Source organism: Bufo gargarizans, chromosome 4, assembly GCF_014858855.1.
Source record: "Bufo gargarizans isolate SCDJY-AF-19 chromosome 4, ASM1485885v1, whole genome shotgun sequence".
NCBI lineage: Eukaryota > Metazoa > Chordata > Amphibia > Anura > Bufonidae > Bufo > Bufo gargarizans.
The window spans coordinates 311,440,569-311,454,830 of NC_058083.1; the positions used below are offsets into that span (position 1 = coordinate 311,440,569).

At 40.7% G+C, this 14,262-nt stretch overlaps 1 protein-coding gene across 4 annotated transcripts in view; it reads right to left on the bottom strand.

Moving 5' to 3' along the window:
* Positions 1 to 403: 403 nt before the first annotated feature.
* The window catches only part of PTPRK (protein tyrosine phosphatase receptor type K), a 348,184-nt gene continuing 334,325 nt past the window's right edge, over positions 404 to 14,262 (bottom strand). For all 4 annotated transcript variants that reach the window (XM_044291903.1, XM_044291905.1, XM_044291906.1 and 1 more), the window contains 5 exons: positions 13,149 to 13,280; positions 12,943 to 13,068; positions 9,671 to 9,834; positions 6,230 to 6,365; positions 404 to 1,539 (listed from right to left, as the gene is read on the bottom strand). In XM_044291903.1, the coding sequence (XP_044147838.1) occupies positions 1,486 to 1,539; positions 6,230 to 6,365; positions 9,671 to 9,834; positions 12,943 to 13,068; positions 13,149 to 13,280 (612 nt within the window). In that variant the 3' untranslated portion in view covers positions 404 to 1,485. The remainder of the gene's footprint in view (positions 1,540 to 6,229; positions 6,366 to 9,670; positions 9,835 to 12,942; positions 13,069 to 13,148; positions 13,281 to 14,262) is intronic.

Here is a 14,262-nt window from a genome sequence, read left to right on the forward strand (position 1 = left end):
ACCCCAAATGATCTAATATTTACCCTCTATCCTGTGAATAAGAGATAACTTCTAACAACCGAAATCTCCCTTTAATAGCTTATAATCAGGATAGGTCATCAATGGTAATGTCTCAAACCCCTTTTAACCGGTATATCTATTCAGCTGGCAATTGTGTATGGACCCATTTATTTTTGCAATCCTAGAGTCCACTGTAAAAAATATTTTGCATTGTATGCTTGTGTGATGTATAATATACAACACGTTACGCTTATATAAAAGACACCTACTGTAGATGAATACATTTTGAGAAACTGACTCCATTGTAGACCTACAAACTAAAAAAAGAAACGCACGCACAAATAGCTGGCATAAATCATAATTTTAAAAATTTTCGGGAATCATGGGACAAATGACACTCCTGTAATATGGTATTCATTTATTTCAATTTACTTTGCCGATAGCCCAAAGCTTACACATCTGTAAACATCAAGATACACATTTTCTTACAATGTGCTAATCATATGTTCTCAGGCCCTGGACCACAATGCTGCATTCTCCTCCTTTCGACGGTAACCGAATGTTCATAGCAAGTGGTCTGGGACTCAGATCTTGAATTTGTAAGCAGTGATTTCCCACACGGTATATGAATATTTGATCCATGGTTACTGATGTCTTGGTGGAAAACGGTATATCACTTTGGTCCTGTTTTAAAAGAAGATCCAGAACCAAACAAATTCACATAACTTGAGTCCACCAGAATAAAATACGACAAAACATCTTTGAAACATTGCTCTGAGATTAATGCAGAAAACAGATTCCTTTTACTTACGTTCATTACATACAAAAATAAACCGCCGTCATTTTCAGCAAAAAGCTTTCCTCAGGAAAAATGATTGTTTCTTCAGCCGTCAAAATAAAGGAATGTAAATAAGCAATAAATACAGAGTGTGCTTCTCCATATTGACATATTTACAATTAATTCTTTGGCTTATGTTTGGGCTATATATGGTACGATCATGGCATAAATGTACAAAAAATATTAAGCCAAGTACAGTTCAGTGATGCTTGAAATGTAGATAGAATTACAGGAATTTACTGTCAAATCTGCACTTTTTTGTTAATCATTTTAACCAAATTTTATTTAAAAAAAGAGAAACTGCCACATTGTAAATAGACACATGCAACATACTGGCTTGAGAGTTGTCTTGTGAGACGGCTGCATATACAAATACGTACAAATCCTGGACAGACTTGTCCACTTCTGGTTTCCAGCAGTGTGTGATCGTGTGGCACTAAGTTCATCAATACTGACTACAGTCATAGAAACAGCTTTTGTCCTTTTTTATGAAGATACAGAAAGTCATAAGAAAAATACTTTTTTTTTCCTTTCAGCTTTTTTTTTGTTTGCTTTGTTTAAAACTTAAAAGGTCCCATGTAAAAATCCCCCACCGCACAGCTGGAGTGACATTTGTCCGAACGGGAACTGCTGGTTGGCACATCCAACTATGATGATTCTAGGTATTCTAAGGAAACATCATAGCAGAACCGGTACTGCTCCTGTAAAATGAAGAAAAACATTTAGTAAAAAATCGGTTATGCTTGTTAAGTTTGGCAGTTATAGTACACTAAAGAGAAAAGTCATTCAGTGTAATTTTTGGGGGTTTTCAAGTAATACACATTTTATGTTACACAGTGACAACACTGTGGTCCAGGTTTATTATGTGTTTGCATCAAAAATCTGCCTAAAAATTGGCAGATCTAGGGTTTCTTCACTCCTTCGTGTCATGCTTGACAAGGGGGTAGAGTTTCACTGGAAAGGGTATGAGGTCTAAGCCTCATGCACATGGCCGTTGTGTGTTTTGCGGTCTGCAAATCACGCAAGGCGCGGACAAGAATAGGACAGTATATATTTTTTGGGCGGACCACGGAAGGAGCATCTTTTACGGCCCCATTGAAGGGAATGGATCTGCATCTGAGCTGCCAAAATGGCAGCTCGGATGCGGACCAAAACAACGGCCGTGTGCATGAGGCCTAAAATGCACAATTTTGCACCAAAACTGCATCACAATTCTGATGTAAAATTCTCTCTGAACCTATGTCAACAAATTGTTTGATACAGAGTCACAGAAAAGTGCCTGTTCCTGCATCAGATTGATCATCCAGCCTGAGCCACTGTGATAAATCTGGTGCAGTCTATAATGCCTGACTAAGCTTAAGCCATCTTTACGAATAGTAAAGGGCCTGTGTGTGTTTCTAATGCATCTCCGTACCATACCAAAAAGTTTACAAAAGACGTTTGTGTTCATCCCAGTGTCAATGAACCAATCGGATAGATCAGCTCTCTAGCACTGGCTAGAGGGAAGGATTTCATATACCCGCTGCAAAACTATTCTGCCAATTTGCCATCAATATAAAACTAAATTTGTGGCAGACGCACACTATTGCATAGTACAGATGTTGGCCCACAGTTACTAATGCTCTGTAAACCAGATTTATCAACATTGCCTGAGGTTAGATGATGAATCCGGTGGCCCTATAGACTGTCTAGTCTAAGTTTACGCCACTTATTTGTTGGCTTAGCTCGCCCACAGAAATGCAACAAAAATGGAGGCGCATTTTGTTTTGGAGCAGTGCACCACACCACCATGCTCATCAAGCCACATCCCCTAAACAACTTCATAAATGTGTTGCTTCAAACTGCGCCAGATCCGTGTTCTAAAAAAAGTTTCAAAAGTTATAATGTAAAAGAACAAAAAATAAGGATACTGCGGTGGCAATTGTGGTTTCCGATTAGGAAAAGTGTGCCGTGAGAGCTTGCACAAATTGATTCATCTACGGTCTCCACACTCTCTGTATCAGGGGATATTTCTTAGAAAAATGTGCTCAAGTGTGTGTCTGAAATGTAAAGCCATATTTTTTCTACATTGCAACAGTATGTGTAAATCACATTAGCTTTGACTTCATAGCCAGGCGGCATAATAAAAATGAGTAAGTACCTGATCCTCAGCAGGCACACTGTGTTAACACTGGTGCAGTTATTTCTGGTTCCTGATGCAGGAGTTTTTCGGAATGAATCAGGTTTACTACTGTGGGCAATGAAGTCCCTTAACGGACACGTGGTAAATGCATAGAAGTGATATTGATAAAGCATTAGGGCTCGTGTAAAAAATCTATCCATAAGCATACAGATAATGTGCTTAGGGGCTTAATTACACATCCCGGTACTGTGCAAACTGTGGGTTGTAGGCTACTTTCACACTGGCGTCTTGGCTTTCCGTTTGTGAGATCCGTTCAGGGCTCTCACAAGCGGTCCAAAACAGGTTGGTTTTGCCCCAAATGCTTTCTGAATGGAAAAGGATCCGCTCAGAATGCATCAGTTTGCCTCCAATCAGTCACAATTCCGCTTTGGAGACCGACACCAAAACGCTGCTTGCACTGGGCTACTTTCACATCTGCGTTTTTGCTGGACCCGTCATGGATCAGCAAAAACGCATCTGTCACGATAATACAACCGTCTGCACCTGTTATGAACGGATCTGGTTGTATTATCTCTAAAATAGCCATGACTGTTCCATTTCAAAAACCATTGTAAGTCAATGGGGGATGGATCAGTTTTCTTTTGTCTCAGAGAAAACTAATTTGTCACCATTGACTTACATTGCGAGTCATGACGGATCCGTCTTCCTCCACATCCCAGGACGCACTCAAAAACGCTGCTTGTTGCACTCCAAGAACTATAACCGTTTTTGCCCAGTTGATGTAGCTGCTTGTATTTTTGGGAGCAAGTTGTAGTTTTTAAAAACCCCATTTTGGGGTGCGCAATGATCAACAGCAATTCTGAATACAGTAAGAAAATATATTTTACCACTTTTAAATAATAAAACCCCTTTAAAAGAATGATATAGCATTGGGAAGTGCCGACTAACCCCCTTTTCTATTGGCACCCCAGCTTCCCAAGACACCACTTTTTTATTTTTATTTCTACATAGTTCTGTGAGTGCTTGATTTGTGGGGTGACTTGTACCTTTCATTGCTATCATTTTGGGGTACATAACACTGTTTTTTTTATAGCATTTTTTGTGACAGATAAGCAAGAAACAGCAATTCTGACAGTTTTTTTTTCTTTTACACGGCTTTTATGATGTGGTCATGAGTTACAGATGCGGAGATATCAAATATGTGGATAGGATTTTATTTTTTCATTTTTTCCATTGAAGTCTATTTTTCCATTGAAGCATATATTTTTTTTCCATGAAGATTGAGATTTTTTTTTTCAAAATAAATCTTTAGCTATTCATCTTACCGCTTTATTAGTGCCACATGGGAACTTTGACATGCAATCATCCGATCGCTTACGTAATACACTTATGTAAGTGCAGAGTATTATGCTGTCAGGAAACTGACGGGCAATCTATTAGGCACTGCCCAATAGGCAAGCACAGGGGGCAGACCTGGGGGCCTTCTATTTCACAGCGGTCATTATGGACCACAGCATCTCAGAGTTTAAACGGGTGGGATCAATAGTTCTGCCTATCCGGTCCATTTGACCAGCAGCCCAGCTGTCATGATACAGATGAGCCTGCAATCAGTAAACCCGATACCTCGATTACGGTATTCTGAGGCCAGTAAACTACGTTAATGTGAAAAACCCTCTAGTTCGTCAAGTGATTTGTTATAATTAGTGCTAATGTATGGTAACTAATTTTTTTCATAGCTAATTTACATACAAGTCATTTCACAGTAAATTTTGTAGAAGTAGAAAGATGAAAGTAAAACTATGATGTTCACAGAATGCAATTAGACTGATGCTTTTGTAGGTAGATTATTAAAAACTGAAGTCCTATTTTCTGTATCACATCCCTAAAACAGCCATGTATTACAGAAGTAAAAAAAGGTACAAAGAAACGGGAAAAAACATGTGCAACGAAGAAAAAATAATTAGAAAACAATTATCTAAACAAACATTATTTGTCATTAACCACACAGCTCATTTGAGGAATGTTTGCCTAGCAGGATTTCCATAATTTGCTTGGGTTCCATTGTTTCCTTAGCAAAGTGATATATGCAAGAGATCCCAGGGGCCAGCTACATTTTGTGCAAACACTACATCATTATGAGTTGATGTACCTTATTAAGCAAGCATGAACTGTTAAGCTGGAACCTAGAGGGCACCAATGCTCTTTCACCATGCAAAAAATACTCTATATGGAGCGTTTAGCTTTTTTATGGCAACAGTAGTGCTCACTTGCATTTGCTTAATGGAACGAACTAAAGAAATACTAAATATTATTAGATGAGACTTAAAGAGCATCTGTCAACATGATCCACCCTATTAAACCAGGCAAACGGCCTGGTAGGGTTGATCATGCTGATAAAAACGATACTCTGAAAAATTGATTTTACTCATATTAAAATAAGCCTATTGGAGTACTGATGGGCGTCCACAGCCCTTAAAGCATCAGATTGTTACTCACCCTGAGCTTTAATTCATCTCTCCTTCCCCTTGATTGACGTCCGGTCTAGCTCAGTCGTCTTACACCTGAGCAGTGTGTCCCAATCTTTCCTAGCAGTGCAGATTTCCATTTACCAAGACCTGTCATCTCGCACCTGCACTGTCTCCCAGTGTCGGCACTCTCCAAGCAGCAACGAGACGGGGGAGACAGCGCAGAGGAGCAAGATGACAGGTCTCAGCGTATGCTAAGTGGAAATCTGTGCTGCTTAGAGAGCAGCTGAAAATACACTGCATAAGTGTCAAGATTGGGATTCATGGCATAGGTGTAATTGGAGTGCGTTAGACCAAACGTCTAGCCCTGTCAATCCAGGGCATAGAGGGAGGGACTAAAGCTCAAGCGTAACAATCTGGTGCTCCAAAGGATCTGACTGGCTCCTCTATGCTCCAGAAAGTCTATCTACATAGGAATAAAAATCCAGTTTTCTCATCAATGGGGAGACATAATCAGGGTTTGGTTTTTAACAGCATGATCAACCCTACCAGACTGTATGATTTGATTGGGTTGATTATAATGACAGATGCTCTTGAAATTCAAAATGTCTGCACTTCCAATTAGAGACGTCAAAGCAGAAATATACAATAGACAGTGGCACCTGAAAACCTGACAGATTTATCCCACGTACTGCATGAATGGAAACGTCTATCTGTAGGGGAAATATACCTTACACTTGCATATGCACATACATTATGCTGTCTACAGACAACAAAGCAGTTGACTACCACAGTCAAACTCACCGGAGTCTCCACCATATTTGGCTTGCTGTTGCGTAGTGTTTTCACAGCATGGAAAACATCCACCACATTTTGTCTCTTGATCATTTCACACACAATACTAATGGCGCAGAACACACCGCTCCTGCCTCCACCATTTCTTGAAAGTAGAAGAGAGAAGTGTTAGGAGAAACATGAGAGCCTTTTGGTTTACTGACATTCAGTCATGAGTGCTGTAATGAAATCATCATTAAAAGGCAGCAATAATAATTTACAGCAGCCGACATGTTATTAGCACTTCTTGTCGATAAGGTGACAATTTGTCATCAGTTGGTGAGAGGCTAACGTAAATGGGACATCCAAAATGCTACTGGATCCTGTTTTTCAGTTGCACAACTAAGTTATGTTAAGGACCCTCGTCGTACGTGTACGGCGGGAAGATTGGGCGGGTGCAGTCACTGACAGCCGGGCCCCTGCTACATACGCCAGCATGCCGTGGTCAAATCTAACTGCGGCATGCAGAAGGTTCGGGGAGGGTACGGGTGCCCTCCGCTTCCGGCTCTGCAGTGGTAGGGACCTGATGGCAGAGAAGGTAAGCGCGATGTCTTTCATAGGCATCAGAGCTTGCCTTCTACGTGTTTTTCATATAAAAAAAAAATCATAAAAAGTCATATTTGGTATTGTGGCGTCCGTAACAATCTGCTCTATAAAAATAGCACATGATCCAACCTGTCAGATGAACACTGTAAAAAAACAAAAAATAAAAACCGTGCCAAAACAGCTATTTTTTGCTACCTTGCCTCACAAAAAGTGTAATATAGAGCAACCAAAAATTATATGCACCCTAAAATAGTACCAGTAAAACTATCATCTTATCCTGTAGTTTCCAAAATGGGGTCTTTTTTTGAATTTCTACTCTAGTGTTGCATCAGGGGGTCTTCAAATGTGACATGGCAACTTAAAAATTATCCCATCTGCCTTCCAAAAACCATATGGCGTTCCTTTCCTTCTGCGCCCTGCCAAGTGCCTGTACAGCAGTTTACGATCTTTAATAGGGTGTTTCTGTAAACAACAGAATCAGGGTAATAAAGTTTTGTTTGGCTGTTAACCCCATGCTTTGTTAGCGGAAAAAATGGATTAAAATGGAAAATCAGCCCAAAAAGTGAAATTCTGAAATTTCATCAACATTTTCTTTAAATTCATGTGGAACACCTAAAGGGTTAACAAAGTTTGTAAAATCAGTTTTGAATACCTTAAGGAGTGTAGTTTCTAAAATGGGGCCATTTATGAGTGATTTTTATTATGCAAGTCCAACAAAGTGACTTCAGACCTGAAATGGTCCTTAAAAATTGGGTTTTGGAAATGTTCTTAAAAATGGTAAGATTTGCTTCTAAACTTCTAAGCATTCTAACGTCCCCAAAAAAATAAAAAATAAATTTAATTTACAAAAATGATTCAAAGTAGACATATGGGAAATGTAAAGTAGTAACTATTTTAGGAGGTATATCTGTTTTAAAAGCAGAGAAATTGAAATTTAGAAAATTGCTAATTTTTCCAAATTATTGTTAAATTTGGTATTTTATTTATAAATAAAATTCAAATATTTTGACTCACATTTACCACTTTCATTAAGTACAATATGTGACGAGAAAAAAATCTCAGAATGGCTTGGATAAGTAAAAGTGTTTTAACGTTATCACCACAAAGTGACATGACAGATTTGCAAAAAATGGTCTGGTCCTTAAAGGGCTTCTGTCACCACACTAAACCGTTTTTTTTTTTTTTTTGTTTACTTATAATCCCTACACTGCGATTTATGCCTACATAATCTAATTAATCATTTTGGTCCAGTAGATTTTGTTTAAATGTGCTTTTAAAATATGCAAATTACCTTGCTACCAGCAAGTAGGTCGGCTACTTGCTGGTAGCAGCCGCATCCTCCGATCCTAAAGACGCCCCCTCCGCATGTTGATTGACAGGGCCAGTGAACGGGATCGTCCTCTGCTGGCCCTGTCTGCTATCAAGATCTCGCGCCGTAACGGTATTCAGTCGGCACAGGCGCACTGAGAGGTGGCCGCTCCATCCTCAATGGGCCTGCGCCGATGACTTCACATCTACACTCGGCGCAGGCGCATTGAGGATGGAGCGGCCGAGCGAGCGGACGCCTCTCATTGCGCCTGCGCCGATTAAAGACCGGTACGGCGCAGGCGCGAGATTTTGAATGCAAACAGGGCCAGCAGAGAACGATTCCGTTCCCTGGCCCTGTCAATCAACATGCGGAGGGGGCGTCTTTAGGATCGGAGGATGCGGCTGCTACCAGCAAGTAGCCGCCCTACTTGCTGGTAGCAAGGTAATTTGCATATTTTAAAAGCACGTTTTAAACAAAATCTACTGGACCAAAATGATTAATTAGATTATGTAGGCATAAATCGCAGTATAGGGATTATAAGTAAACAAAAAAAAAAGGTAGTCTGTCACCAGAATTTGCATGCACACTGCATGGAGCGATGCTGCTGTCCACAATGGTCATCACAGTGCGCATGTGTCGGCGGGATCTTGGCCAGTACACTGGATGACGCAAGAGGCTTACAGGGTGGTCCAAGCAACAGGCTGGGGAGGGGTTATGTGAAAAGACGGCAGAGTAGCCCGAACACCGCTTACAGCCCGAACTCCCGAACACCGCCCCTAGGCACTTGCAAGGCACTTTTGCCTCTGGTGAACATCAAAACAAAAAGGACAAAGGTACCATTTAACTCCTGTATAGTTATACTACAGTGCTATGTAAGTAGTGTATAAGGGCACATTTTGGTGACAGACTCCCTTTCAAGATATTTTGCAGGACAGAAATTCGGGGATATAACTGCTCAGATTACACTCATGACAACAGTTTCAGAAAAATCAAGGCAGGCATGTTGACGGAACGGTCACATGTATTAATAATTCATTAATTTACTGCCATCTATCTGTGAGAAACAGGAACAGCAGCAGAGTGGTGGAAGGCAAGCTGGGGGAATTCTCAAAATTTTTTTTGTTTTCATTGATAAATGTATAGCTCCAAATCTCTCTCTAAGAAAAAATAAATAAATCACTAAAAACCCAAACGCTGATCTGCCCTTCAATGATGACCCTGTATTTGGCATTGCTTTACATCGAAGAAGGCACAGGAAAGTCTTGTCGGTTTTTGCGGCTATAGAAATGTGTAAACACGTCTCAGGCTTGATATAGGCCATCTTTGTTCTAGAAACAAAATTGGTTTCCATCTATATTTCTAATCCTAAAAGATAAAAAGCTTCTCTCTATACATATGCATATAACATAAAAGCAATATAATGCTACCATTTGTAGACCCTCATTTCACACTTTTAATCACGTATCAGAACCACAGGCCAGGCCAATAAGGACATCCATTAGAGAGTTCAGACTGACATAGGAACAATAAATGATGGCTATTAGTGGTTAACTCACAGGCAGTGAATAATGGTGCGGCCTTCCCCTTCATCACATTCCTCTTGCCATTTCTCAACTTGCAAAATCAATTTTAGGAAAGATCTTTTGGAATTTGGCACCTCTCTATGAGCCGCCCATCCTAAGTACTGGAACTGTTGCACCATCAGATAACCCTCTTGAGGCTGTCCAAAAGAAAGAACGCTCAAATTAATGTTTTAGTCATTTGGATCCAACAAACATTAAAGGGAATCTGTCACCAGGAAATTCACAGGTAAATCAGGCACAATGACTTGTAGGGTTAGCAAAGCTGAATGTAATGATAAAACGCAGTGATCTGTTGCATTATTCCAGAGACAAAAGTACATTAAATACATATACAACTGAGCAGTTATAAAGGGGGTGTCCTACAAAAAATATTCTACAGTTTTCAAACCAGCACATGGATCTGAATACTTTTGTATTAAAAAATTTCCTATAGCCACTGAGCTATTTAAAGGGGTTGTCCGGGATTTGGGACCCATGTCCTACCTGATGAACTTACTTCTAATGCCTCCTTTTGCTCCAATAAATTCTCTGCCGGAAGTGAAGGTTTTCTTTCACTCAGTGACATACCTGGTCCCTTGCAGAGGAGGAAAGCTTCCTCTTCCGCTGCTCAGGGAGCCCGGTGATGTCACTACCAGCCTAGCTAATTATGCAAAAGTGTTGGAGGGGCGGTAACTAGCCTGGCCGAGATCCCGCTAAGCTCCACCCCCTCCAGTCCAGTGATGTCACCAAGTGCTGACAAGGGACCAGAGTGGTCCCTTGCCCACGCTCACTCCAATTGGTTGGTCTATGCAGACCACCCAATTGGAGCGCGGTACTGTAAAAATGCTGGTTTCAGGCTGCCTGATCGCTGCCTGAAAGCGAATAAAAAGCCCCCTCATATGTGGCCCCAGTTCCCTTTTTAAAATAAATCCCCCCATTGTCCTCAATCGCCCCGATGTTCCTCCGCTCCTGCTGCCCTGGAGCCGCTAATTTACAGCTAACACTCGCCTCCAACGCCCCAAATCGGTGCTGGCGACGATCTGGGGTGTTTAACCCCGTAGATGCCGCGGTCAGCAGCCATCAGCGGCATCCACAGGGTTGAAAGGGAGGGAGCTGCTTTGCAAACACTGAGCACATAACATTTGCAAGGAGGAGTTTATGGGGGAGGAATACGAGGCTGGAGGATAAATATGTAAGAGGGGGCGGCTCTATGGAGGAGTGAATAATGTGCAGGAGGCTGAATATGTATGAGGGGGGCGGATGCAGGGAGGTGGACTTACACTGTAGAAACCACCTGCTGCTGAGCTGCACTGGGACACACAATGCTTTGCAGCAGGAAGTGATGGCATACATATACAGATATGTAAACAGTCTGTTGGGGACTGTAGGAGCAATGCAGCAGTGTAAAAGCTACCTAAAAACATCTTGGGAACATAAACTTACTAATACTAATGGTTAGTAAGCGGCTTTAAAAAACAATTAGCTTGATCCCGGACAACCCCTTTAATAAAATGTATCTGTATAGCACCACCTCCGGTTTGTTCATTATTTTATTTCTTTGTCCTGCTCACTGAGAAGGCTGCACATGCTCAGTTTCATCCCTCAACTGCCTCCTGATTTGTTATAGGGAGAGCTGAGACACGCCCCCTTAGCCACAGCAGAAAAGACACTCCCCTTGAGCTGCCAGTCTGATCTAAATCTAGCAGAGCAATGTATGGGGAGATCTCTGGATCCATGTGAGGTACAGGGCTGGTTCTAGATTTTTTAGAAAGAGACTGCCATGTAATATATGATGTCTGATTTTAGTTTTTTACAACAATCATGGGATAACCCCTTTAAGTGCAATGGTGGGACCAAGCCACTTTATGCACCCCTGTTCTTCCTACTTCTTCTGCCAGCCCCTCCCTTTCCTTTATTGACAGGGCCAGGTGAGATAATTATGCAGGAACCTGGCCCTGTCAATCAAGGAGAGGGAGGGGCTGACAGAGGAAACTGAAGCGTTAAGGTGCACAGATTGGCTTGGGTCCAACTCTATATGGATTAAAACATACTTTTTCCCCCCAGAATTAAGCAACTGATCGCCAAGTTAAAGTCAGCATTACATTAATCTGAGCTAGCTACATAAAACATGGTGACTGATTTACCAGGCAGAATTTCCTGGTGACAGACTCCCTTTAAGGCAGCTGCTATATTCTGCTACAAAAAGTAAGCTACTGATCAATGTCATGGTGCCATGCTGGTATGGATTGTAAGATCATGTTAACTCAAGCAGTACACATCCTCAACATCTATACCTAAGAGCATCACAATAAAACATTTCTTATAAAAATGTATAAGGCAGTAAATCTCTATCAGGCATGAAAACGTCATATGGTTACTTACTGAACCAACTAAACAGAATGCCACTGTAACCATGGGAAAGTCAATTTTATAAAAAAAAAAAATAATAATTATAATTGAGTTTAGATTTTCCAGCAGCAGTCAATGTTAATTTTTTTAAAGTGCAATTGTAATTTTTTTATATTTTGTAATGTACAGGGGCGGTGATACTTACCATTTATGTAATATACTTAATATAATATATAATATAATAACTGAAATTGTACATTTTTATTAGAAAAAGTGCCCCATTTTGAGCCTTTGCAACGCTCCTCTGTCTTCTGTTTACATTACAGTCAGTGTTGGCAAGTCTCCACTGTTATGTAAACAGAAGACAGAGGAGCGTGGCTATGGCTTAAAATGGACCACTTTACAGCTATTTTTCTAATAGAAATGTATGATTTCAGTAATTAAAGTATATTGCAAAAATTGTCAGTATCATTGCCCTGTACATTACAAAGAAATAATTACAGTTACACTTTATGTGACGGTCACATAACAAAATAGATCGATCTGCATATCCATTTTTGGTTTAGCAACATAACCGACACATTTGGCACTAAATTTAACTTTTTACAATAGCCCCAGGCTACTGTAGTAATCGGTCAGAATACTGCGATTTCACGATTTAACCCCTCAGGTGCAGTGGTTGCTATTGACCACAGCATCTAAAGGGGTTAAATGACCGGGATCGAACTTCCCTCTGATCATTGCCGGCAGGTGTCAGCTGTATAACACAGCCAGCACCTGCTGCATATGGAGCTAGATGAGCCTGCATAGTTACGTCATTTTGTTTTAAGGGGTTAAGGACTAGATGAAAAAAAAACAGAAGCAAGTTTCATTTAATTTTCAATATCACATTGTCCACTAAATTTATAATTAGTTACCCGCGTCAGGTTGCATATTCTGAAGATTCGGCTGATGACATCACAATCCATTGAGCAGGACATGCATTCCACTTGGATAGGACCGTACCGCAGCATTCCCTCCTCTGGCCAATATTGTGGACAACCCTGTGGGTCACAAACCATACCTTCTTAATAAAATGACATTCCATTTTATCGAATAGATTGTAAACCAAACGGCAAATGACCTGTGTCAAGTCGACTTCATTCAGCATCACTAAGGAAGAGCATCCATAGTCATAAACTAATCTCCAGAAGTCCTTCACAGTGTTTGGCAGGGGATGCTGTGTGACAATGAAGGCAGCTGGCTGTCTGTAGCTCTGTTACATAGAAGAAGAAGAAGAAAAAAAAATGATAAAGACTTGGATTTAGCAAAAAGAGGAAACGATGGACAGGTCTGCCAATCAGGGCATCACTGCCCACAGCTTCATATTTGGTAGATCATGTTTTAGCTATAAAAGAGCTTTGTAATAGCTAAAAAGCGGTCAGCAGCAATTCAGAGTTTGTGCATAGAGTATGAAATAACGTGAAGCCTCGCTCACAGCTACAGATAGGAAAACTGTTAGAAGTCATAAGACACTGTTGCCCTAAAATTGCGGCACATGAAGACAGACAGGGTGGCATGGGAGATATTTGAGCATATCCAGCACTACATTCTCTAATGCATTTCATCACATAGAGCATCACTTAACCAATTATGCTAAATGAAACAAATAGAGCTGCCTCTTCTAAACGCAACATAAAATGCTGTGCCTAATGTAGTTCATTAAAGTCTCCATTTACAATTTAATGCATCCATTAATTATTCAGCATGAAGAATCACTGAACTGGAATGCAGTAAACAGCACAAAACGAGACATGCCGCCCGTTCATGACATGTAAACAAGGATACATGCTGCTGCCGAGTTTGCCAATTACGACTCCCTTTAGGAGGGGTTTTTCAAACTTAAGTTTAGATTTTCTTCTTATTAAAAACCATGTTGCTTGCACTTTTCACTGCAATTATACATCACACTTGTAACCCGCTTTCTGTGTGCATCAAGGGATCAGCATTAGCAGAACAGCTTGGTTCGTAGAGTCGCTAGAAGTGATATTGGGCTCCTGAAGTGAGCAGATGTGGACTAGAAACCTCAGAGATGCACACAAGAAACGGCGCTAAGGCATATTACAACTAAATGACATCTGGGAAGATGTGAACACTTTTGTCACACAGCACAGTGACCTTAAAGCTTCAAACAGATCTGTAGACTGTGTCTTGATAACCTTGAATGGTACTAAGCTCTCCATTAATAGCTAGATCGC